Here is a 27515-nt window from a genome sequence, read left to right as displayed (position 1 = left end):
GAACTTTTTAACTGTAGAAAGTGTCATAAATAAGATTCGAAATTCTCATTTTAAGTGTACCCAAATGTCCAGTGTTGATACTGCAATCTACATATCAACATCCTAACCTGCTGGCTTCTCTCTGTTGTTCCAAGTTTTATAGTTTTGGAATCTTATTTCCTCTGAATGTGATTTGTATCCAAAAGAGGCGGTAAGTTCTTAATTAGTACAGAAACCAGTGAATGAAAAACGCCTTTTTACCCCCTCTCCCTTCATTGTCAATACTCATCTTTAGAGGAATAGTGGAATTATCACACTGTTACTCCCATTCTTTCTGTGTTTGGTAACATAGGTAAGACCAGGGCATGTGTAGTTGGAGTGTATTTTTTTAATTAGTACATCAGAGTGAAGGAAGGTACTACATGCTCTCTTGTAGACAAATAAGGAAAGACAAGTGTTGGTGATATATCATATCAAAGGACTTTAAATTTTGTATTTGCTTTGATAGAGAAATTTATTTATATGATACAAAATTCAAAAGATGCCAAAGTGTATGTATTATAAACTTAAAGGTTTCCCTCTCCTTGTTCTTTAGGCCACCTGGTCCAGCCCCCTCTACCAAAATCAACCAGAGTTAACAATTCCAAGGAATTTTCTAATTTTATAACTTGTAATAAATACGTGAAGTATAATCACATGAATCTTAATAAACAAAAAACCAAAATGACCCCCTATATATGTTGTCACCCACAGTAGTACCTCAGTTAATCTGTACATGTCTGCACATTGTAAACTTGTGTTTACATCCAATGAAGCCCGGTTCCACGGTATCTCCTTTACCCTCTTTTTCGATCTCTGACAATTTAACTATAAAACTATCAGGTAACACTTACCTGAATAACTCTCCTGAAGTCAAGTGAAATTCACTCACAGAAGTAATCTGTGTCCAAACCAGAAGCTAAACCTTACCTAGTGGTGTCTCTGATTCCTATTCAACTCCATTCATACAAGTTGTCCTGAACAAAACACAGAAGCAAAGCTAATATTTATCCTTTCTTGTGAATCTAAGTAAAATTTTATACTTTGCTGTATCTTCAAAACAGCTAATGAACATCATTTACAGAGTGGCTCGTACGTTGACTACCCTCATAACCATCATTAGTTAATGCTTATCACAATCAGAATTCATAATGATTTTCCACATTTATTTTGTCTTTGTAGTGGTTACATAGTAGAGGTTCTCACCAAAAGATATTTAAAGCATGTCTATAAAATGAATTACAGTTTTAAAGTGAGCAGCACCCAGAAGTAAACCGAACTGAAAGCTTGTTTAGTTTTCTTTGGTCAGACCATGAATCTGATAGGACTTCATTTCTCTGGGGCTTGGAATAGGTTAGTTGTTTGCTGTTTAACCCTTCCTTTTGGTTCCCTGTTGTGGCCCCCTTCTCCGTTTGAAAGCTTGGAGACACTAGTCTGATTTTCAGATACTGTTAAAAAATCAAGGGGAAAAATAATGTCTCACAGTCATAGGCAGACTTCAGATAGAAAACGTCCTTCTCATGATACATAAGCTCAAGATTTTCCGTAAAAGAAATTGTTCTGTTACTTCAGTGGGAAAGAAAATCACCATGTTCCTCTTAGTTGTATATATGTATCTACTTGCCCAATTTGAACAAAATAGACTCTTTTTTTAAAATTAAGGTATCATTGATAAACAATCTTAAGAAGGTTTCACATGAGCAACGTTGTGGTTTCAACATTCACTCATACTATGAAGTCCCCCCCAACCCACTGCAGTCACTGTCCATCAGCGTAGTAAGACACTATAGAGTTAGTACTGTCTTCTCCGCGCTGTGCTGCGTGCCCCATGACCCCACTACATTGTGAGTGCTAATAATAGTGCCCCTTAATCCCCTTCTCCCTCCCTCCCCACCCATACTCCCCAATCCCTTCCTTTTTGGTAACCCTAGTCCCTTCTTGGAGAAAACAGACTATTTTAACATCATGTCATTTCATTTACATAAGTAATAGTTGCAACTTTTTAAGATAAATTTGTATTTACTATGTAGTAGTTCAACTTCAATAGTTGCAACTATTCCAACTTTCTCCAAGACTTTAAGGGGGATAGGAGGACTTCAGTTTGCACACTTAGGTGAGCTGACAGTATTTGTAGACATTGGGGCACCATTTCTGAGGAATGACTTGGGTAAACACCTATTGTTTATCTGCCATTTCTTCATCTGCCATTAGGTGACGTTTTGTCAGTATTAAGTGATTAAGAAACAACTGGAACATGTTAATCCTGCTTTCACTTGGGGGAAACATTGAGGAATATAGTTTATTCTTGGTATAAGTATTAATCTTCTTGAAAAAATTTTCCAGGGCATTCCTTTTTGTCATTAGCTAGTGATATGGAGTGTCTATAGTTTTCTTGGCAATATATTTGAATACTTAAAAGTTTTTTAAAGAATGGAGGTGGTTACACAAAGTCAGAAGAGAATTCTAAATTTCACTGTTCCATTTCTGGCTAACTTGGAGGAATTTTATTAACCAAGGGCAGTATTTAAGGGCAGTGCTAAGCGTAACTAAACCAAGAGTTTGTCTTTCTAGCTAGACATTTCTTGACCCTTCACAGAATAAAGGTACATGACTATGACTTAGTACCTCAATTGGTGTAAAATGCTGACAAAGATATATATTTGATTTTGTAGTATGGGAGCAAAGAGTGGGAACTAGTTCCTTGACAAGAGTGTTTGGTCATACATGCATTTGCACACTTAGTCAACCATTCAATATCTGGCAGTATATATATTGAGGTAAATAATTTCAACTATAGGTTCTGCCTTTGTGTAGCAAATGAGTGTTGTTACTTGTAGGCTTGATGGCTATACCTTATCAAATATATCTCATCTTACTACATTTTGTTGAAACTTGAGTTCATAGAATAATTAACCTGTGATTTAAAGCCAGAGTTATTCTGTTTCTGAACTCAAATTATTTTATCTCAAAAATGTTTATGTAGTTCATGTCTGTTATCATTTCCACAAGAAGGGTTGTCCCTTCTCTTGCCTCATAACTTTTCTTTGACCTTTGAAAGATTAGTTAGCTGACTTCCAGGTTTTTGCTTGTGGTGCTAAAGAGTAAAGCCTAAGGAGAAGCAGATCCAAAACTTAGCCATCTTAACTGAGCAGTATGACCACATTAATGAAATGCTCTCCACTCGAGCTGTAAGTTTATTTTACTTAGGCAAAACAAATTTAGTGCCCCTTTCCTTCCACCACCCGAATAAAATCCCAACAATTGAAATATTAAGTTGGAGATGAAAATGCTGCTGTACCTTGGGAAATAGTGAAGGTGGTCCATATTCTTCTTGTTCTCAGCATTGCTTGGAAATATGCAGGATGCATATGTAATTCTCTTTGATACACTTGGTCATGAGGTTCCACATAGGCTCTCTGCTGGTGCCTTGCAGAGGTTTAGTAGGTATACCAACAGTGCATCAAGATTGGAGAAGCAGCTTTGTTAAGCAGGGTTCAAAAAGTAGCACTTTACCAGGAATCCAGATGGTCACATTTGAGTGCAGGCACAAAATAGTTGCTATGTCAGTTTACAGACTTTTTCTTAATGGGCCAGATAGTAAATATTTTAGGAGGAAAAACTGAGGTTATTATGTGGGTATTTACATAGCCGTTTAAAATGTGACCAATTCAGAATGTAAAAAACCATTCCTAATTAGTGGACTATTGAAAAACAAAAACAAAAAATCAGGTAGCTGTTCAGCTTTGGCCCATAAGCTGTGGCATGCTTGTCCCTGTTCTGTAGTTATTTCCATTGGAGAGAAGACATTCCCAGTCTTATGTCAGTCAGATTCCGTTTTCCTTTAAAAAATAATGATTATTTAGGCATCATCCAAATAGCTTATGATAGCTTTATTCTTATAATGCCGTCATTGGTTGCTGTGTTTTCCTTTTCCAGAGATGTTTACCCCAAGATGTAAAAGAGAACAGTTGTGCCCTATAGAAGAGTAGTCTGCCTTAACTTACACGTCCTCCTTTCCATAGGTCATGAGAAGGTAGCTCACAGGAGGATGTATGTTTTCTTTCTCTTTCAGCCGCATTTGGATGAAGCGCAGGAGGCAGAGTGCCAGGCTTTGAAAACGCAGCTGCAGCAGGAACTGGAGCTGTTGACTGAACTTCAGAGCAAGATCAAAATGCAGGCTGAGGCACAACACGCTCAAGAGCTTCGGGAGCTGAAACGGAGGGTCTCCCTCCGCAAGGCACTCTTGAAACAACAGGTATGCGTAATAGAAAAAAGTAATTGTGCCAGGATTTGCTTTCATCAAAATCATTTCATAAATATATTTTTGTGATGACAGAGGTGGCATTAGATTGTTTTCACAATACCATATTTCCTTAATTCTAGTTTTGGTAGTGTTTTCTTTTTCTTTAAAATTACTGATTCAGTAATGAACCTTAAAATTAATGTGTGATGTATTAAAGGAATATATATACTTAAGTAGTAATTACTAGAGGAATGATGTGGAGTTATGTGAAGACAGTTGAATTGTAAAAGGATAGCTCTGGCTCCGTTTTCCTCCCTTCTTTTGTGTACCTAGTTGTACCTAAAGAAATTGGAGAGAAACTTGGATAGTGAAGGAAAAAACTTTAGTAATTGCTTGAGAGAGACAAGGAAAAGGGATCAGGAATATACTTCATTCATTCCTGGTCTGAAACTGTACAGATTGATGCATTACTAGAAAAGAGAAGGTAAGACCAGTTTTACACAGATGAAGTGTCAGGCTGAAAATATTTCTAGATGTAGCTTTATTTATTTTACTTATTCTTTGTCATATATATTAGAAGTAGAATCCCTAAATTCACTTGTGTCCTTTAAGGTACTGAGGCTATATGTGTGTGTGTGTGTTGAAGAAAGAACAAAGGGTATAAGCTTTTGAGAAAGAAAGAGAGGAAAGGCATTTGTTTTGAGAAGTAGTAGAATACCACTTGTATCCAGGATTGAATGCTCTGTTCCAGAATTCCTGAGCCATAAGTTCCCAGCAGCTGGCATGTCTTAGGTCCATTGTAAGTTAACACATGCCTAATGGTTTTGTCTGTTAAAAATTGTCATTGCTTCTGGACCATTAATTGGCGCATAGATTTTCCTCTACTTTCTACAGTTCTTGTGATAAAAATAGAATACCTCATTTCTATTAAAAATAAATGTTCTTAAAAACTCCACCAAAAGAAGGTGTTGCTATTTCTCTGGCACAGCTGTCTTCATTACTGGCTCCTTTAAGAGGTACTTGCCTCTAAAAATTATCTCAATTGTGTTTCTCATTCAAGGTGGGAAGACAGAAACACATACAAATTTTTAGAAAAATGTAGTTGTCCCATGTACAGAATTCATAAATCTGCCTGATTTCAACTTGCATATTTAAAATTGAATCTAAAGTTCCATCTCTTATGCTTCAAAATTATCACTAAAAGAGAAACCTATAGTATTTCAGTAACAGTGTCATGAGAGAATTATTGGTATTGTTTTATTTGTATTTTTAGCTCCACCTAGTGGCTCCGAGTTAAAGAGTGCTAATTAGTATCTTAGGTGTAGTCATTTCAATATATGAACTAAGGCCTTTATGTTCTACGAAACCAGGTAAAATGTTGGCATAGGGCTAATACCATTGCCAGAAGTGCAGTGGCACTCTCATACATTGTTAATGCATTTTGGAAAGCAATTTGGAAGTATATCAATGATCTTAGAAAATGTTAAGCAAAGAATTTAGAGAATTTAGAGAAAAGAAATCCTGAATACAGGAAAAACAATATGCATAAATATGTTAATTATAGCATAGTTATAATGGTTTTAAACACCTAACCATGTAAAATAATTAAGTGCTTATGACCAAGCCACTTAATAAAATCTTACTCAACCATTTAAATAATGGCTATAAAAATAGTATTAATGTGGAAAAATGCTTATGAGGTGTTGAATAAAATAAAGACAAATCACACTTAAAGTGAGTTGAACTAATACTTATAATGGCTCTTTTAATATGGTAGATTGGTTGTGGTGGTTTGTATTTGATAATAGACATGCATAAGATTTAGTATTAAAAATAATAAAAGAAACAGTGGAATAAATCTACAGTGCTTTGAGTTGCTGCTTGATTTTTAGGGCTCATGTTTATATTTCAAGTGAAGTGCATGACTATAAAGTACTTTGGGGTCAGTCAGTTGGCAACTACCAAGGCAGTGATATACCCATGGTATGATTTGAAAACATTGTAACATCTGTATTTTCTGTACTTTGTGCCTACTGGTTGTACAGATAAGAAACAGTCATCTGAAAATAGAGGTGGAAGCAGAGAGAATGTTAGTTGTTTCTAGATGTGTAATAATTCTGTTTGAAGATTGCTTTCAGCGTCCAAATGAAACAAGAATTGTCCTCCAGGTCCTCCAGGTGTTTCCATGCTAAATTGTGTGTTTTTAAAAGGGCACTTTAAAAAAGATACATAAGAGGGGACTTGATAATATGGGTAAATGTTGTAACCAAAATGTTGCTCATGTGAAACCTTCATAAGATTGTATATCAATGATAACTTAGTATAAAAAAAAGATACATAAAAATTAAGCACATTTGTTGAGCTAGATTTCTGTGTAGAGAACAATGACTATTGGCTTAAGTCCTCAAATATCTTAAAACCTAATTTAATACTTCTTTACAAATACTCTTTATTTCCTATTTTTTAAAAACTTTGTATCATGGAAATTTTCAAACAAAAAGTATTAGTGAAATTATTAAGAACTAGTACAATGAAGTCCCCAAATACTCATTACGCAACTTCAACAGCTATCAGTATCTTGCTTATATTTCGTCTGTTTCCCAACTCCACATGCAGCCTTTTAGGGGAGCAGGATAGGGGGCAGAGTATCTGAAATATTTTAAAGCAAATGCCAGCATAGAATCATTTCACTGCAAACACAGATAAGGAAATAAGGACTCTTTTACTTCAACATAGTCATAATTCCATTGTGTTAACTAACAAAATTATAATAAATGTTTAAGATTACCTAATACTCAGTCCATACTTAAACTTCCCTTTCTATCTAAAAAAAGGTCTTCTTGGTTTATTTAGATTGGGGCCCAAACATGGTGTAGACGTTGCATTTCATTGTCTTTTAAGCCTTTTAGTCTCCTGTGCCCTTTTTTTTATTACTGTGGACTGGGTCATTTGCTTTGTAGGAATTCTCGCATTTGAATTTGGCTGATTCCAACCTCATGGTGTCATTTAATGCATTCCTCTTTACTTTGCATTTCCTGTAAACTGGTCATTAGATCTAGGGGCATGATTATATTTACATTAATTTTTTTCCTTTTAAAAATTTTTGCGAGGAATGTTCATAAGGGTTACTGTGTTACACTTCCTTTTGCATCACATCAAAAGCTATATAATGTCTAGTTGTCCCACTTTGAAGTCATATTTGATGAGTGGGCTCAGATATTCTCATTCATCAACAATTTCTCCATCAACTTCTTCCCATTGTCATTGACTATTGTGTATTTTTTCACACTAAAACTATTTCTAGTCAGCTATATATATTTGTAAACCTTTGAGTTGTCCAAAACTGATTCTGACGGCTACCCAACCACTGATTTCTAAGTACATAGAGTCTCCTAACTTTCTAATGGAAACTTTATGGTTTCTGTTTGTTTTTCACTTAATGCTCTGATCTTTCTGGAATATGGTATCAGATGAGATTCCATTTTTATTTTCTTCCAGGTGGTTAGCCACTTGTGCCTGTGTTGTTTTTCCCATTAAATTAATTAGTGCTTTTGTCCTGCATTAAAAACTTACAAACTTCATTCTGTTTCTGTTTTACTAATTACTGGTTCCTACACCAATACCATATTTATTACATTAGAGTGACCTTATGGTGTATCTAATAAGGCTACATTCTCCTTACACATTTTCTTCTTCAATCTTTTTACCTAATGGTTTTGGTAGCCATTCATGATAATTGCCTTGATTTATTATTTCAATAGAGATTATTACCTTTGCTTTTAAGAACTTAATTTTACACATTTTAGCAATATAAGTTATATATGATTCCTACAGTACATCTCTTTGATTTTTAAATATACATCCTTTAAAATAGCCAGAGTGGACATTTTTATGATTCACTTTAAACCAGAATAATTATTGCTTCTGTAGTTTATATATTTTTTAAAATAAATGAGCTTTCTTTTTGCTTCCCCCCACCAACCCACAACAGATGGAAGAAGAGATATTGACATTTCAGAATGAGTGCAGTGAAAGAATACGAAGCCTGCTAGAGCGTCGAGCAAAAGAGATGAAAGCTTTCAAATCTGAAAGCGAGGGACTAGGTTTTGGAAACGACCTCTCTAACCTTGCCCCTGAGGCATTCAGCCAAACCCCCCCTGGACCTCCTCACAGGGCGCATCCCATAGGTGGCCTACCACAAGCCTGGGGCCATCCAATACAAGGTGGGTCCCCAGCGATGCAGGTCACCCTTCTGAGCCAATGCATGGGGTACCCCGAGGTAGCAGTATGTGAGTTCGCAATAGCCTTCGGGTTCTGAGGCAGACAGCTGCCGGGGGATGGACGGAACAGGGCATGAACAGAAGCACCAGTGTCACTTGACAAATATCCAATGGGTCACACATGTCTTACACGTGACCTAATAATTGAGAATGGTGAGGAGGAGCCAAGATGGCGGTGTGAGTAGGACAGCAGAAGTCTCCTCCCAAAAACATATATATTTTTGAAAATACAAGAAATACGACCATTCCTAAAACAGAGACCAGAAGATACAGTACAATAGCCAGGCTACATCTACATCTGCGAGAACCCAGTGCCTCACGAAGGGGATAAGATACAAGCCATGGCCTAGCAGGACCAGAGGGAGCCCAGGACTGCTAAATACCCAGCCCTAGCCATCCGCACCAGAGCATGGACACACAGTGCGTGGTGTGCTGGATACTAGGGAAACTGAACAGTAAAAACTGCGAGCGGGTCCCCACGGCCAGCGCACCTGGGACAAAAGAAAAGCATGTGCTTTTTGAAGGTCTTAAAGGGACAGGGGCCTCACAGCTGGATGGAGGCATCCCGGCATATAGCCCAGCAGCTGGGAATCCCCAGGAACTCCAGGTGCCCCAACCCCATGGGCGACAACATAGCTTGGCGGCCCCCCACAGTGATAAACAGCCTCCTGCCCACTCCCCCTCTGGCGCGGCCCCACCAGAGCAGAGCAGCAGCCTAAAAGTGGCCACGCCCACAGCAACCGCATGGAGCTTACTCCACAGTAGCGGGGCAAGAATCAGAGACCCCATCTGCACGCAGCTGCCCAGTAAAAGCCACTAGGGGTCACCGTTCTCCCAGGAAAGAAAGGTCAGGAGCAAGTGGAAAGGGACTTTGATCTCCCAGCTGACACACATGCCAAGTGCCTACGACTACCTCTATCACCATGAAAAGGCAGAAGAATTTGATACAGACCAGACTAACCCAGACATCCTCCCCTGAGAGGGAATCTGAGGAGATAGATTTAACCAATCTTCCTGAAAAAGAATTCAAAATAAAGGTCATAACCATGCTGATGGACTTGCAGAGAAATATGCAAGAGCTAAGGAGGGAGAACACAGAAATAAAACAATCTCCGGAAGGATTTAAAAGCGGAATGGACGAGATGCAAGAGGCCATTAATGGAATAGAAATCAATGAACAGGAACGCAGAGAAGCTGACGCAGGGAGAGAGATAAAAGGATCTCCAGGAGTGAAAGAATATTGAGAGAACTATGTGACCAATCAGAATGGAACAATATCCACATTATAGGGGTACCAGAAGAAGAGAGAGAAAAAGGGATAAAAAGTGTCTTTGAAGAAATAATTGCTGAAAACTTCCCCAAACTGGGGGAGGAAATAGCCTCTCACACCATGGAAGCACACAGAACTCCCAACACAAGGGACCCAAGGAGGACAAGACCAAGACACATAATAATTAAAATGGCAGAGATGAAGGACAAGGGCAGAGTACTAAAGGCAGCCAGAGAGAGAAAAAAAGTCACCTACAAAGGAAAACCCTTCAGGTTATCATCAGACTTCTCAACAGAAACCTTACAGGCCAGAAGAGAATGGCATGATATATTTAATGCAATGAAAGAGAAGGGCCTTGAATGAAGGATACTATACCCAGCACGATTATCATTTAAATATGAAGGAGGGATTAAGCAATTCCCAGAAAAGCAAAAATTGAGGGAAAGGCTAAACAGATGTCACCAGAGAAAATAAAATCACAGCAAAGAAAGCGGACCAATCAATTACTAACTAAAGGCAAAAAACAAAATCAACTACCCACAAAAGCAGTCAAAGAAAACACAAAAGAGCACACACACATACACACACACACACACACACACACACACACACACACACACAGAAAAAAAACACCTAACATACAAAGAATGGAGGAGGAGGAATAAGAAGGGAGAGAAATGAAGAATCATCAGACTGTGTTTATGATAGCTTAATAAGTGAGTGAAGTTAGACAGTAAGATAGTAAAGAAGCTAACCTTGAACCTTTGGTAACCAAAACCTAAATCCTGCAATGGCAATAAGTACATATCTTTCAATAATCACTGTAAGTGTAAATGGACTGAATGCACCAATCAAAAGACACAGAGTAATAGAATGGATAAAAAAGCAAGACCCATCTGTATGCTGCTTACAAGAGACTCACCTCAAACCCAAAGACATGCACAGACTAAAAGTCAAGGGATGGAGAAAGATATTTCATGCAAACAAGAAGGTGTTGCAGTACTAGTATCAGACAAAATAGACTTCAAAACAAAGAAAGTCACAAGAGATAAAGAAGGACATTATATAATGATAAAGGGCTCAGTCCAACAAGAGAATATCACCATTATAAACATCTATGCACCCAACACAGGAGCACCAACATATGTGAAACAAATACTAACAGAATTAAAGGAGGAAATAGAATGCAGTGCATTCATTTTAGGAGACTTCAACACACCACTCACTCGAAAGGACAGATCCACCAGACAGAAAACAAGTAAGGACACAGAGGCACTGAACAACACACTAGAACAGATGGACCTAATAGACATCTATGGAACTCTACACCCAAAAGCAACAGGATACACATTCTTCTCAAGTGCACATGGAGCACTCTCCAAAATAGACCACATACTAGGCCACAAAAAGAGCCTCAGTAAATTCAAAAAGATTGAAATTCTACCAACCAACTTCTCAGACCACAAAGGCATAAAACTAGGAATAAATTGCACAAAGAAAGCAAAAAAGGTCACAAACCCATGGAGGCTTAACAACATGCTCCTAAATAATCAATGGATCAACAACCAAATCAAAATAATTGAGAATGGCCATTCTGCTGGAACAGTCCAGCAAAGGAAACTCCCTGTAGACATCATCACAAGCAGCCTCCTCGCTTGGGTGCTACCATGTGGAAGCTGAGTACAGATGGTATATTTTATTCATTTTTGTAAAGCGTTCTGTTTTGTGTTTACTAATTGGGATGTCATAGTATTTAGCTGTCAGGTTTTGTGCTTTGTTTTGTTTTTAACTTTTGGGGAAATTTTATGTAAAGGGGAATTGGTGTGTATGTGTGTTTATTAAATATGCACACACACACACATACAGTGCACGTGGTAAAAAGAAACTGGTTAGATAGGGGGTATTTTCTGAAAACTGCAAAAACAATTCAGCAACGTGGCTTGACTCATCACTTTTGGACAAGTCTATCCTAAGAAATTTGTGCAAAGATCTAAAGCCTTTCTCTGTATACCCCAGGTTCTTATGAGCCGCTCACAGCAGCCAGCATATGCTAAAACAAGTTATTATGGAAACACACCTGTATCCCCTCACCAATGTATTTTGGTTATTAAATAAATGTATTTTGTCTGACTTTTATTTATTAAATTGGCCTCATTTGGAGTAGGAAAAAAGTGGAAATCCATGAACACTAAAGGGTTGCATTGACTCTTTCAGAGAGTAGAAGACAACCTAATTCTTTTTCTGAATGCTGCAAGCTTGTCAGGGATTTTTTTTTTTTTTTTTTGGTCTATTCAATTGTGCCTTCTTTGTGGTATGGTGAGATGGAGGTGCTTCAGGAGATCCCAAGTTTTGTGGAAATTACATTGTCAAACTTGTAAGCCTCCAAAGGGGAAGACAAAAAGGGTGAGAGGGGCCCCTGAAAGCTCATATGAGGGGTATGTTCAGTAGCAGAGTGAGGAGATGAAGCCTATGTATATCCTGATATTTTGTTGCTTATGCTGTGATACGTCATCCTAGCTGAGCTAAGCTCTGTTAACTTCCAAGACCCCAAACAGTACTTTTACTTTGTTTATACAAAAACAAAGACATGTAACCAATACAAATCAAAGGCCAGAGGTATTTGAATGATGCCGTATTTACAGACCACCATCTCTTGGAATTCTCATCACACTACTTAGACATAATTCGATTACCCCCTTTTGGTTTATGGGGTTTCCTGTTTACAAGTAGAATAGCCCGTTATTTAAGTGCTTAGTTGCCGAGTGAGCCAGGAGTCACTGAGCCTGTGACTTTACCAGGGCTGACTAACCCTCAGCACCACTGTAGGTTTTGCTGCATGTGCAGGTCCTCTTCCTTTTTTTTTTTTTTTTTTTTTTCTGTTGTTGATTGCTGTTTTTGTTGCTGCAATACTTTACAAACTTCTAGTTTCTTGAGACTTAGTGATTGCTTGGCATCATGTTAACATCACACGACAGAAAATACCACTTGCAGAAGTCTAAAGCCTCGGTGCTAACGTACTACTGAAAAGGAACCAGCAAGTTTGGCAAATAAAAAAAAAAACACTACAGTGAGTTATGGTGGTCAGGAAATCTCTTGACGAAAGCTAACTTCTTTTTTCCAGAGAGGGGTGTGTTTTGTTTTATTTTGTTTTGTTTTGTAATGAAGGATCCACCTGATGCTGACAGTCAGATGTGACTTGGGGTCCCACCGCCAGTGTGGAGACTGAGCTGCAGGTGGGTGGGGAGCCATGAATATGACTTGAAGGGAAAAAATGTCCTTCCCCGTGAGCGCTCCAAGTTCCTTTAGGTTGCTGTCCTGCCCTCTCCCCAGTTGTCTTGAAGAACCAGGAGCCCTGCTGCTGACAGACTCCTGCTTTTCACAGAGGGCTCCAAGGTAGCATTCTCCACGGCCTCTCAGTGATGCTCTCCGCCTAGACCAGACCAATCACCATTGAAATCTTGGTTTTCTCAACCAATTTAAGTCTTCTCCAGGTACGTCAGCCCAGTCTGCCTGAATCCACCCCTTTAGGACTTTCTAGCATTCATTTAATGGGAACTGGGAGAAAAATTAATATTTCAGTGTAAATATTTTTAAAACCAAGATCGCAGTAGAATTCACACACAGTCATAGGCAGTGTTTCATGTAGCGCTCTGGTCCGTCGTCCTCCTGGCCACGGTTGAGATCACCAGTTTTTAGGTGGACATAACATGTACTTGATTCTACTGAAAGGGACTTAATTATTTCAATAGCTCTTCTGCATTCAAATATTGTACAGTATCTCAGACAAATTGAGATATCTACATGTTTAGAGGAAAGTGATAGGACCAACCTTTAGAATTTATAAAATGTCCAAAAATATAATGGAATTTGATACCTTTTAAAAAATTCTTACTAGATCTGGCTCCTTTACTGAAGCAGATCAGTTTTGCATATAAAACTCTAAAATCGAAATGGACTTAAATTAGTCAAACTGAATTACTGAGTTCATGCAGACTACATGTACTTGTAAAATCGTGATTGAACACTGACTCCAAATGTCTGTCCAGTAGGGCTTCGTTTTTGCCACAGGACCCGAGCCAGTTTTACATCACTATACCTGAATTATTCCATTAAGTTAATTTGAATTAAAATATATATGGTTTGAAAAAAAAATAAAATGAATAAAATATATATAGTTTGCAAAAAGATTCAAATTAATTCAGATTAATCATTCAGATTGGTTTGTGTGTGTTTGTAAGATTAACTTCTGAGGAATCTCAATCATGGTAGGAATCATCAAAGAGTAAAAGCAGGAAAATCTGAAGGATTTTGAAAGATCCTAAAGAAAGAAGCAGGCACTTTCTCAATCAGTGTACAAATGTCAACCTTCGATTAAACTAATACTACCTCCTCCCCAGTGCTGGTGTTCACTTAATATGTATGTGTTTAAGAAAATAATAAATATGGGAAATTTGTCCAGCATATCAGAAATTTGTAAATGCTATATCTGGTATCCAGAACTTGGCAGTAAAAAGTTTCCTGTGTTCACTGTCTCTCCCTTCTTTTAAGTTAACATTTTGAAAATGTAAAACCTCATACCTTGAGATAATTCTTAATTGGGTTCCCTTCCTTTCATACATATTTTTTTCTGTTTATTAAAATCAGCTGTATCCCCAAATTACAGTATCTACAGGTATTTTCACTGATATATAAGGTTAGCTGGAAAATGTATTTATATTATTTTTATTCAGAACTGCCATTCTTTTCAGTGATCTCTATACCTGGAGATGACTAGTCCTGCATTTAAAGCCACACCCACAGGTATAATACGCTTAGTACTCTAAGCCAAGGATTTACCAGTAAATTGAACTTTTTAGCATAACCATCATGATGTTCAGCTGCCTAGACATCAGATAAACACCACTCAGCAAACTAAGAAACTGTCCTTGACACTCCTTCCCACTCCCGCCTGTTTCCTCACCCCCTTTTCAAAAACCAAAACCTCTGTTATGAGTGTCTTTTTCAGACCATAAGGCAGACTTTAGTAACTTTCTGCTTTAAGTACTAAGTATCTGGCATTTTAAACTTTCATAGAGTACATTGTGTTGGACACTGGAATAATACTCTTCATTTTCACCTGTGAAATATGACTTTATTGTACTTGAAACACCTCTTTTGCATTTCTCCATTTGTGCCATTCACTAGTGGAGATGAATTGTATTATACCATGATCTACTGGCTTTTTAAAAAGCTGTTAAGTATGCACATTTTTGGTATAGCTATTATCATTTGTATGTATATATTGTATATACACATGAGTGCCCATATGTGTGTATAGATAGGTGGATGTATCTCATACTGTACATTTCCATCAGGGCACTTAAGGTTCTGTTACTTGGTTATTTCAGTCCTCAGTTAAGGCAAGAATGCATGTGTTTCTTAAGAGTGAGTACTCTGGGTTGATATTTATGAAAAGATGGTCATTAGATGCTATCTTTTCTTTTTTAATACCCTCTTAGCACTTGTGTGGGTGGGAAGAAAACTGGGTAAAATGTGGATCCATAAGATGCAATGCAGTAAAAAGTACTGGGGATGGAGCCAGTTAGTGTTTCCATGGGTCTGTGTCGTGATACAGTAAAAAATAAGTGATGCGGAGAGAAACGAACCATGGAGATTGAAAAACACTGGTGGTGATTCCTCTGCAAAGATGATAGCCAATCACATAATCTTCATGTGCGCTATCTCTACATTTTTCTTAGTGATGCCGTTGATCCTTGTACTTTCTGTACTCCATTAATACTAATAACTATTAATTTTGCTAAGGACCAAAATAGCCAAGAAAGGAGTTGCGGTTATGGCATCTAAGGTTCTCCTAAACTAAAGTCAACAGGCCATGGCCACTGGGGGAGGGATATGGGGTTGGCAGGGGGCTTTCTCTCTCCAGCTGCCTCTTCCTGCTTGCTAATAGTTCTTCCCGCACCTTCTGCCCCTTCTGAGCCACTACTATATAAGCACAGATTTGGCCCAACACAGCAGCCCTTTCCGACGAATTTTATATGGTCCTGCATATTTTTGTCCCATTCTCCCACTGTAAAGTGTCTAGTGTGTATTCAATTCAGGAAATAATATGTTTAAGTATATAAGTATGAATCGCTATTAGTGATATAAGGAGGTTTCTGTTTTTTAGATAAACTTCTTCCTCTAAGGGGAAAAGTCACATCTTGGGCTGCCATCTTGGAGCTGCTTACCAAAATACAGATCATTATTAAAGAAAAACAAATTCGCTATTCTGTTTTTCCTCATCTAACGTGATAGGGCTCCCACCAGTTTGTAGCATTGCCTTTGAAAAGGCCCTCTAAGTTGGTAAGAACTGGAAGTTTCCCATGCTCAGATTCCTTAAAAGGATGAAGAGTGTGCTGTACATGTAGCAGACTTGCCTCTAGTGCACAAGGACTCTGACTGAAGTGTATTTTGCTGTGTCTCTGGTTATGTTGTCTGAACTTTTATGAAATCATTACAATAGGTCTGCATTGGAAATGCTTCTTTGTGAAAACCTAATTTTATTGAACACTGTCTAGAAAAAGAAATTGAAGCTGTGAACTCTTCCTTTATTGTGCATTTATAATTTCTACTGGATTCTGGTAGCCCTCTTTATAGTCACATGGACTAATTTTTCCCTCATTTATATTCAGATTTACAAAATCTCACTCATACAAGGGAAGAGAAACCATTTGGCCTAATGGTAGTCTTCAGATCACAAGTTACCAAGAATGGACTAACAGTTACCAAAGGGAAAGGGACTGGGGAGGATGGGTGGGAAGGGAGGGATAAGGGGAAAAAGAAGCATTATGATTACCACACATAATGTGGTGGGTGGGGGCCACGGGGAAGGCAGTATAGCAACTGCAATGTTGTTCATTGTAAGTGTATATTAATGATACCAAAAAATAATAAAAATAAAATAGAAAAAAAAATGATAAATGTGCCAGGTGGGGAACTGAAACTCATTACATTGCTGATGGGAGTGTAAAATGGTGCAACTATTTGGGAAACTCTTTAACAGATGCTTATCAAGTTAAATAAACATTTACTAGGATAGAGTAAGTCCTTAACTAGTTATCATTTACTCAAAAGAAATTATAACACTGGCACACAGGAACTAGCACACAGCAGCTTTATTCATAATGGCCAAAAACTGCAAATAATACAAATATCTATCAATAAATTAATGTATTATAGAATTATGGTATATTCACACAGTGAAATACTATGCATCATAATAACAAGGAGTAGAGTACTGATACGTGGCAGCAACACAGGTGACTATGGAAAGCATTATGTTCAGCCAAATCCAGAAACAAAATAGCACACACTATACAATTTCCCTGAATTCTCTAACAGGCAAAATTTGTCTAAAGTAATAGATCTACGGTTGTCTGGGACTAGTAGGGGGCAGAAAAGGGGATGTGAGAACAAAAGGAACCACAGGAACTTCACAGGATGATAGAATGTTCTACATATTATTGGGATAGTGAATTATACGAATGTACACTTTTCAAAACCAACTGTACATGCATTTACTGCATGTAAGTCATACCTCAATTATATATGTGTATATATATATATATATAGTGCAAACTTCTGAACAACGTATGGAAGGATCTGTATGAAATGCTAATATTTCTCTCTTAAAGTAAGTAGGGCTGTGAAGAGCATTGCCTGTTAGCCTAGACATCTGTATTACCTAAATTTTTGTAGCAATCGCTCATAATTTTAAGAAATTTTGTTCTAAATTTGAGAAAAATAAAACAGAATATTTTAAAAACCACAACACATACTCTAATTAGGAAGACTACCCAAATGGCTATTAGCAAATTTTTTAATCCACAAAAGACTAACACATTTTAAAAAATTACTATGTCAAAAAATTTGAATCAAACACAAGAACAGAAACATCCAGATTAAGGGTTAATGTTCCTTAAATATATACATATCATTCAAATCACTCAGAAAGTACCTAATCTGCCAATATATAAATGGCCAAAGGATTTCAACATTCCATAAACAGGTAATAGAGATAATTGGGAGAAGTCAAAACCTGAAGCATAATGGGTGTAGTCATGAGTTTTCTGATTCTGTTTTCCTCTATCTCCTGGCTTTGACCTAAGAGTTGCCTGAGTAACTATTTTGATAGTGGTGATGACAAGAAAACCCTTAAAAGGAGTCCCCTTCTTCTATCCCCAAGGGGACCCTGTGACCTGGAGATGGTGAGGAAATATGCTGGGGTTTTTTCCTACTCTTTTTCCTCTTCGCCCTAGACTTGCAGTGCCAGAGGAACAGAAAAACCCTGTGAGAAAAACCTTTCTCTCAGGCCAGAAAAGCTAGAAACAGGGCCTCTGTTGCCCAAACAGTATGAGGAGAATTGCCATTATGTTTTTTTTCCTTTTCTCTCCTTTCTGCACTGTATGCAAGGACAGCCCCAGTTACGGGGAACTGTACAATGCAGAAGTCTAAGGGCATCTGTGTCTTTCTGACCAAAGTAACTGGGAAAAGGCCACTGGAATCTGAAGAGAATGGGGGAAATCATGGAGAGGAAACAACTGGAAAAGACATGCCTATCCTGGGTATAAAGTAATACAAGTAACTTGTGTTTGTATAAAATAGACTCAGAAAGTATAGCAAAGGCTATGAGAAAGAGAACTAATGTACGATATATACTACTGCCTAAGTCCTAGACTATCACTGAGAGACATAGCACAGGCCAAATGTAAAGAGCACAGGGAAAGTTTTGAAAGTAGAACTGGTATTAGAACCGCCACCCACAGAAAGTGAGACAGAACGTGTCATCTACACTGGTTGCTGTCTGCTAAAACAAACAAATCAACCTCCAGAAGATGCAAACATGACTCAGAAATGACAATATCATATTCAAAATGACCAGAATAAAATCCAAAATTTACTGCACATGCTAAAACAAACAACACACACACACACCACTGGAGAATGTGACAAATTATCAAGGGAAAGAAAGGACAGATGCCTATTTTGAGAAGCCTAATGTTGGAATTGTCACATAAGACTTTAAAGCAGCTATTATAACCATAGTAAATGCAGTAATGGTTAACACTCTCAAAATAATTGGAAAGACTGAAGTTCTTAGCAGAAAAATAAGAACTATAAAAGAAGATCCACATCGAGAAATTTAGAACTGAAAAATATAATTACCAGAAATTACAAAAGAAATTGCATGGGCTCAACCGCTGAACAGAGATGATAGAAGGGTCTGTAAACTTGAAGATAACAGAGCAGCAGAAATTATCTACACTGAAGAAAGACAGGAAAAAACACTGGAAAAAATGAATACATCCTTAGAAACTTGTGGGACAGTATCAAACTGTCTAAACTTCACATTATAGGTGTTATATAAAGGAAAAGAGAGAGAATTTTATTTTTTTAGAGAAAATAATTCTTACTCAAAGCAGGAAAGAGCCCAGATTTGACAAAAACATAAATTTAGAGATTCAAGATGCTCAGCAAGCCCCAAACAGAGCAAATTCAAAAGAGTTTAGGCCTGATAAGGCCTAAAATTAAAATCAGTAACAAACAGTTAGGCCTGATAAGGCCTAGACATGTCATAATGCTAAAAAGCAAAGATAAACTAAAATTTGAATGATCACAGATTTCTCATAAAATACAGTGGAGGCCACAGAATGTCAAATGATTAAGGTGAGGAAAGGAAAGAACTGCCAACCCAGAAGAGAATCCTTTATCTAAGCAAAAGTCTTGTAGAATGAATGCAAAAAGCAGAGAGAGAGAAAGACTTAGATGAAGGAAAGCTAAGAGAATCTGACCTCCATTAAGGGAAATGTAAAATATCAAACAAAAGACAGCTGAAGGCTGTATTAATACTACATGAAATATTCAGAGCTTCAGAGCTAAGAAAATTACAAGGAGTAGAGAGACATTACATAATGTCATGATTCCATTCATCAAATTATTTAGGCCTGCTCTAATCTTTATTATGTCCCTCCTTCTACTGACTTTGGGCATCATTTGTTCTACTTTCTCTAGTTTTGTTAATTGTGAGTTTAGACTGTTCATATTGGATTTTTCTTCTTTCCTGAGGCAGGCCCGTATCGCAATATACTTCCCTCTTAGCACGGCCTTCACTGCATCCCACAGATTTTGCAGTGTTGAGTTAGTGTTGTCATTTGTCTCCATATATTGCTTGATCTGTTTTTATTTGGTCTTTGATCCATTGATTATTTAGGAGCATGTTGTTAAGCCTCCATGGGTTTGTAGGCTTTTTCATTTTCTTTGAGTAATTTATTTCTAGTTTCATACTATGGTGGTCTGAGAAGCTGGTTCAATTTCAATATTTTTGAATTTACTGAGGCTCTTTCTTGTGGCCTAGTATATGGTCTATTCTTGAAAACGTTCCCTGTGCACCTGAGAAGAATGTGTATCCTGTGGCTTTTGGGTGTAGAGTTCCATAGATGTCTATTAGGTCCATCTGTTCTAATGTGTTGTTCAGTACCTCTGTCTCCTTACTTATTTTCTGTCTGGTTGATCTGTACTTTGGAGTGAGTGGTGTGTTGAAGTCTCCTAAAATGAATGCATTGCATTCTATTTCCTCTTTTAATTCTGTTAGTATTTGTTTCACATATGTAGGTGCTCCTGTGTTGGGTACGTAGATATTTATAATGGTTATATCCTCTTGTTGGACTGATCCCTTTATCATTATGTAATGTCCTTCTTTGTTTCTTGTGACTCTTTGTTTTGAAGTCTACTTTGTCTGATACAAGTACTGCAATTCCTACTTTTTTCTCCCTATTAGATGCATGAAATATCGTTTTCCACCCCTTTACTTTCAGTCTGTGTATGTCTTTGGGCTTGAAGTGAGTCTCTTGTAGGCAGCATATAGACAGGTCTTGTTTTGTTATCCATTCAGTGACTCGATGTCCTTGGATTAGTATATTCAAACCATTTACATTTAGGGTGATTATTGATAAGTATGTACTTATTGCCATTGCAGGCTTTAGATTCATGGTTACCAAAGGTTCAAGGGTAACTTCCTTACTATCTAAGAGTCTAAACTCAGTTAGTATGCTATTACAAACACAATCTTAAGGTTGTTATTTTTTTCTCTCTGCCTTTTTTCCTCCTCCATCCTTTTTCTCTCTCTTCTTCTGGTACCCCTCTAATATGAATATTGTTCCATTTGGATTGGTCACACAGTTCTCTCAATATTCTTTCATTCCTAAAGATCCTTTTTTCTGTGCCTCAGCTTCTTTGTTTCCTCTTCTCCACTTTCTTTTTCATTTATCCTCTCCCCCACCATATCTAATCCACTTTTAAATACCCCCTTTGTACTCTGTAATGAATGGATCTCTGTGCTGATTTATTTCCTGAGTTCTTGAATGTTTTTCTGTACCTCCATGGTCATGTTTATGATCTTTTTGGAATATATTTCAGGAAGGTTGATGAGTTCATTTCATTTTCACTTGACCCTTTGTAATGTGTTTTGGGGATTTGGGTTTGAACCAGGCTCCTTTGACATTTCATATTTGTATGTGGCACCCTCTAGTATCCAGACATTTGTTCTCTGAGCTGAGTTTCCTGCTCATGTTCTGGCATTTGCCTTGTAACCTACAACAATGGAGAGGAAAGAATGAAACAAAGCAAAACCTTTTTCTTTCAAAACCATCTTAGACCAGTCTACTATCAACTAAGTAGGTAATTCATGTAGGAGATCCCAGTCAACAGCTTCTAATAAAATTTCATCTGAAAAAACAGACAAGCTAGATGGTTCTAAAATTTAAATGGGAATGTAAAGGACCTAGAATAGCCAATATTTTGAAGGGGCATAAAAAGTTGGTAAATGTCCATCAGCATAGCAAAATGTTGTAGAATCACTACTTGTCCTCTCTCTGTTGTACAGCCCTCCCTCCCCTTTCTCCCTCCCCACATGCATGCTAATCTTAATACCCCCTTTCTTCTCTCCCCCCCCTTATCCCTCCCTGCCCACCCATCCTCCCCAGTTCCTTTCCCTTTGGTACCTGTTAGTCCATTTTTGGATTCTGTAATTCTGCTGCTGCTTTGTTCCTTCAGTTTTTCCTTTGTTCTTATACTCCTCAGATGAATGAAATCATTTGGTATTTCTCTTTCTCCACTTGGCTTATTTCACTGAGCATAATACTCTCCAGCTCCATCCATGTTGCTGCACACGGTAGGATTTTCCCTCTTCTTATGGCTGAGTACTATTCCATTGTGTATATGTACCACATCTTCTTTATCCATTCATCTACCGATGGACATTTAGGTTGCTTCCAATTTTTGGCTATTGTAACTAGTGCTGCGATAAACATAGGGGTGCATCTGTCTTTCTCAAACTTGATTGCTGTGTTCTTAGGGTAAATTCCTAGGAGTGGAATTCCTGGGTCAAATGGTAGGTCTGTTTTGAGCATTTTGAGGAACCTCCATACTGCTTTCCACAATGATTGAACTAATTTACATTCCCACCAGCAGTGTAGGAGGGTTCCCAGAAAGGAAAGTTTTTAACAAATTCTGCTGTAACAACTGGTTCTCTGTATTCAAAGTAAATAAATACTTAATCATGCTATATATAGAAATTAATTTGAAAAGTCACTTGACCTAAACCTAAAATCCAGAGTCATACAGCAGAATAAAACACAGAATATTGTCATGACCTTGGGGTCAGCAAATATTTCTTGGTAGGACACAAAAACACTGACTATAATGAAAAAAATGTACAAACTGGATTGTTAGAGACAAAATTCACATAATGTATGATTAATCATTTAAAGTAAACAATTCAGTAGTATTTAGTATATTCATGATGTTTTGCAAGACTGCCCGTATCTAGTTACAAAACATGTATAATATTTCAGAAGAAAACCCTGTGTGTTTTAAGCAGTTGCTCCCCCATCTCTCCTTCTGGTAACCATCAAAATATTTTCTGTCTATGGCTTATGTATTTTGAATGTTTCATATAATATGTGACCTGTTGTATCTGGCTTCTTTCACCTAGCATGCTTCCAAGATTCATCCATATTGTATAGGATGTATCAGTACTAAATTCCTTTTTATGGCTGAATAATATCCCACTGTATGCTCATACCCTCATTTGCTTATCCATTTATTTGTTGCTGGACCTCTGTGTTGTTTCCACCTTTTGGCTATTGTGAATACTGCTGTTACTTTATAGATCCTGAAAAAGGAGCCAGGTGTTGAGGCTATGATTATTGCTTTTTCTCTCCCCATACATTTACCTCTCCATATGATTTTCTCCTATACTTTCTTCTGCGAATTCCCCACTCCAACTATGTGGACATTTTGCCACCATACCCCTCCCTTTTTATATGCCTAAGAAAAGTTAGTACACACACACAAAATTATAAACCAATCTCTTTGGAGAGCAAGAGTTAGATGAAATAATAACAGCTCCAATCAGTCAATATATAATAAGAATAACATGAATTATCAAGAAGGATGATTAGAAAACTGGTTAATATTAATGAAGTATATTTCATGGATCAGAGGAGAAAAACAGGACCATCCTAGTTTTTAAGGTCTTAGTAAACTGAATCTTGAGGAGTACTTCCTTTGCATGATAAAAATTTCTATTTAATTAACACTTATTGAGAAACAGCATATGCAAGGCATCGTGTTATGTTTTAGTGATTCAAACATTAAATAAAGCAAATTCCTGCTCTGAAGAACCTAAAACATGTGATATTACTCACAAAACATTTAGAGTCTTTTCTGCAGCAGACTATCTCACACCTGGGAGTTAATCCAAAGGAAGTAATTCAAATTAAGATACTTTCATAATGTACATTGCAGTGTTATTTTTAGGAGCAAAATCTCTTAACCGTAATGTCCCACAATAGGGGAATACTTGTGGAAATTTCTTCACATTAACTCAATGGACTATGATGCATCCATTATTAAGTTTCCCTCAGTACCCACAATGTGCCAACAAGCTAGCACATAGACTAAATTAGTTCAAAGACCCTGCAGTAATATTGAACTCTATATGTGAAGTAAAATAAGTTGCAAAAAGTATAACAGAGTTTTTCAACTGCTGCCATCACTGACATTTTGGATCAGGTAATGCTTCCATGGGGGCCAGGGGTTTGTCCTACACACTGCAGGATATTTCACAGCCTCCTTGACCTTCACCAGTGGGCCAGCACACCCTCCTGCTTGGTTTTGGTAACTGAAACCATCCCCACATGTTGCCACATGTCCCCTGAGGGGCAGGCTTGCTTTGGTCAAGTATATTGTGTATTTGACATATAACACAATATTCTATATATAGTTTGACTACAACTATGTAAAAACCAATATTGAAAAGAATAAAAATGGGGAGAAACAATGAGGAAGTATTACTTGCTATAATTATTTGAGGTAGGGCAGGGAAGTGGCACAAGCATCATGATTAACTTTCCTAAAAATGTTGAGATAGAAATAGTATAGTAAGAACAGGAGGAACTGTATGTTAAGGCTAAGATCCTTTTTTTTTTTTTTAACGTGGGAGTTAGGAGGTGAGATTCCTAACATATTTTATGGTAATCAGCCAATAACCGACCCTATCTTAAGGCAGGGCAAGTAGTCCTAAATGATGTGTCCCCATTGCTTGAGGGTAACCACTACCTTGGAGAAGAACAGGATTAAGAAATTCCCTGTGTTAAGTTTATCTTACAGAATATCGAGAAGATAGACTATAGATGAGGATACTCACCAGAGATAGACATCATGAGACCACATGTCAAGCCTGCACCACCTCCCCCCACCTCCCTTTGCCCCCAGTCTTGAAAGCCTTAAAAGACAGAATCCTAAGCCTTTAAGTCTGCCTCCTCTCTCAGGTTGCCCACACTCTCCTTTCTTCAAGTGTGTACTTTTTGCCTTAAATAAAGACATCTCACTGCTCAACTTACTGTGTCTTGTCTTCATGCTCTTCCAGTAGTAAGTGTTTTTGTTACTTGGCTATTTCATTCTATTTTCCAGACTGAAGTACATGTCTTCATTCTGTCTCTGTTCTACTCCAGACAAGAAAGGAAAGGCTACTGAGATTTCTGATTTGGGCTTACAAGTTACCATCACCTGGGTGACCGGGACAGGACTGCAGCTGTATGATCATGCTCTTGAGTAGCCTGCCTGAAAATCTTTGACTTTTGGAAGCTCTTAGAACATAATCTCAGTCCAACCAATGCTCTGTGGCTCCCCCAAAACCTGGGGTGGTAGGGCCTTTGTTCCCACACTGTGCAGATTCAAGTAGACACTGGACGCCAGGAGAGTCTGGCTTCACGAGTTAGCAAGGGAATTTCCTTATGCCGAGCAGGAGTTCAGTGAGTATCCCTTTCCTCCCTCTGCTCTTCCTTGATCTCTGTTGCCTGCAGGGCGGCTGCATTCACTATTACTCTCACTTTAATGAGTTCTTTCCTTACCTACACTCCTTCGACCTCTTTGAGAATTCTTTCTTGTTCAGAGTCAAGAGCCCTCCCCACCCAACACCCCTAACCTCCTTTCCCTCCAAAACCCCCCTGTCCAGGTTGAGGTTTCACCTAGTACTCAGGGAGAAACCTCACCAGAAGCAGCTTCCAGACACCATATTAATAGAATTCTGATTACAATTTCTTTTCTCAATTTTCTCATCATTTTATCAGTAAACACAGTGCATTTTTAAGATGTGCATTCTAAACAGTCCAGTTTAGGAAGAGCTCTCAGCCCAAGGATACTAGCAATATTCTCTGGCAGTACCACTTCTCCCTGGTGGGCTGATGTGTGGTTCTTCATTTCCTTTATACCTTCCCTGAGTTCTAGCACTCTGCAGGGGCCTTGGCTAGCTGCACATCTCCCTGGGTGTGTGTATCAAGATCATCCACTTCTGCTTATAGCCGTTTCCAAATGACTGTAATTTCTGCTGCACCTTTGATATCAACCGTGATGATTAATTCTATGTGCCAACTTGACTGTGCAATGGAGAGCCCAAATGTTTGGGCAAACCTTATTCTGGGTGTTTCTCTGAGGGTCTTTGGGGATGAAATTAACATTTACATCAGTAGATTGAATAAAGCAGACTGTGTAATGTGTGTGAGCCTCAAACAATCAGTTGAAGGTCTACTTAGAACAAAAAGTCTGACCGCCACCTGAGTAAGAGAGGATTTTCCTGTTTGACAGTCTTGAACTAGGACATCAGTGCTGTTTCTGTCTTGGACTCAAACAGAAACATTGGCTTTTCCTAGGTTTCAGGTATTTGAACTCAGACTGAAAACTAAACCATCAGCTTTTCTGGATCCCCAGCCTGCAAAATCACTCTGCAGATCTCGGGGCTTGTCAGTCTCTGTAACTGCATGAGCAAATTCCTCATAAGAACTTATATATATGTTTGTTCTTCTCTGCAGAACACTAGCTTATACACCAATAAAGGTTTACCTCCAGGCCCAAGGACTGGGCCTTTCCAGAAAAACTCCATGAGAAGATGTCACCAGCCTTGTAAATTCATCAGAATCAAACACAAGACTCACTACTCTGGTTTCCACATCTAGTTCTCAAAAGGCTTTGACCCTGGGCTGGCTACCATGTTGCTTAGCCCTACTCAGATCTGACCTTTCTCAGTGGGCAAACCCACAGTGACCTTCCCCTTTGATTCTTCTTTTACTCTAAAGACATGGTTTTGGCAAACTCTCCATATATACCCTAGAAACAACTACAACTTGCCTGTGTACTGTTTTCACTTCACCTTCAGCGCTGGAAGCTGATAGAGACTGACAATGCCCTTGTCCTGCTATGTGACTGAGAGAGGACAACTCTTGTCTAGCTCATTGAGCATTTTTGGAAATGCAGCAAAAATGTATTCTGACTGATGCCTTTGCTCAAAACGTGGCCCCTGTGACTAGATGTTGCTTTACCACCTGGTGATGGAGAAGGCGTTAGACAGGGCACAGCGTATACCCAATCACCCAGGGGCACTGGAGCCTCAGGATGCCCAGGAGCTTTTGGGGGCAGGAGAACTTGCTTCAAGGTTCCAAATATCCAAGTGTTCCTGGAATATGTTACCTTGTGACATGGACCAGGAAGGAGTCTGGATTTAAATGATGAAATTATGGGATCATGGGACTGAAGATATTGCTCTTAGCAGAACCAAAAGAATTCTGACCAGGGTCATGTTGCTGAAACAGACAGACTGAGTAATGAAGGAAAACTAACTTAGTCAGTCATGCGCAGTTTTCTCCTTGTCTCACCTATTCAAACTATTTTGTAGGGTGTTTGTAAGAATCAAATGAAATAAAAATAATAGAAAATACTTACATAGAACTTAATACATGCTAGGCATTGTTTTAAGCACTTTACATGCATAAACTTGTAACAGTGGTAAAACATTAAAACTTATAAAAAACATTCTGTGAAGGTAATATGCGATTATTAGAAATAAAATTACTAATTATTGTTCTCATGCCCTTTTGCATGGGAAATTATATCCAGAGCAGGTTCTTGCTATAACAAGATATTGCAGTGACCACTGAGGTAGTAATGGTGACCAGGAAACAAATGATCTAGCCAGGCAGATGGGACAAGCTATACTAACTCTAGGAAGCCTCGTGGCCTTCCCCACATGATAGAATCTGCCTTCCCCAGCAGAAGCACACGACACTGACAAGCTGCTTAATGCACAGCTGTCAGACCTTAAATTGCCCAG

At 38.1% G+C, this 27515-nt stretch overlaps 1 protein-coding gene across 1 annotated transcript in view; it reads left to right on the top strand.

Annotated features, from left to right (window-relative positions):
• The window catches only part of LOC140849253 (serine/threonine-protein kinase TAO1-like), a 173109-nt gene that overhangs the window by 127782 nt on the left and 17812 nt on the right, over positions 1-27515 (top strand). The window contains 2 exon segments of the mRNA XM_073236242.1: positions 4091-4273; positions 8253-8484. Coding sequence (XP_073092343.1) covers positions 4091-4273; positions 8253-8484 — 415 coding nt within the window.

This window comes from Manis javanica, chromosome 4, assembly GCF_040802235.1.
Source record: "Manis javanica isolate MJ-LG chromosome 4, MJ_LKY, whole genome shotgun sequence".
In the NCBI taxonomy this organism is placed as follows: Eukaryota; Metazoa; Chordata; class Mammalia; order Pholidota; family Manidae; genus Manis; species Manis javanica.
The sequence above is the reverse complement of the archived record's forward strand: the minus strand, read 5'-3'. Positions and strand labels throughout refer to the sequence as shown.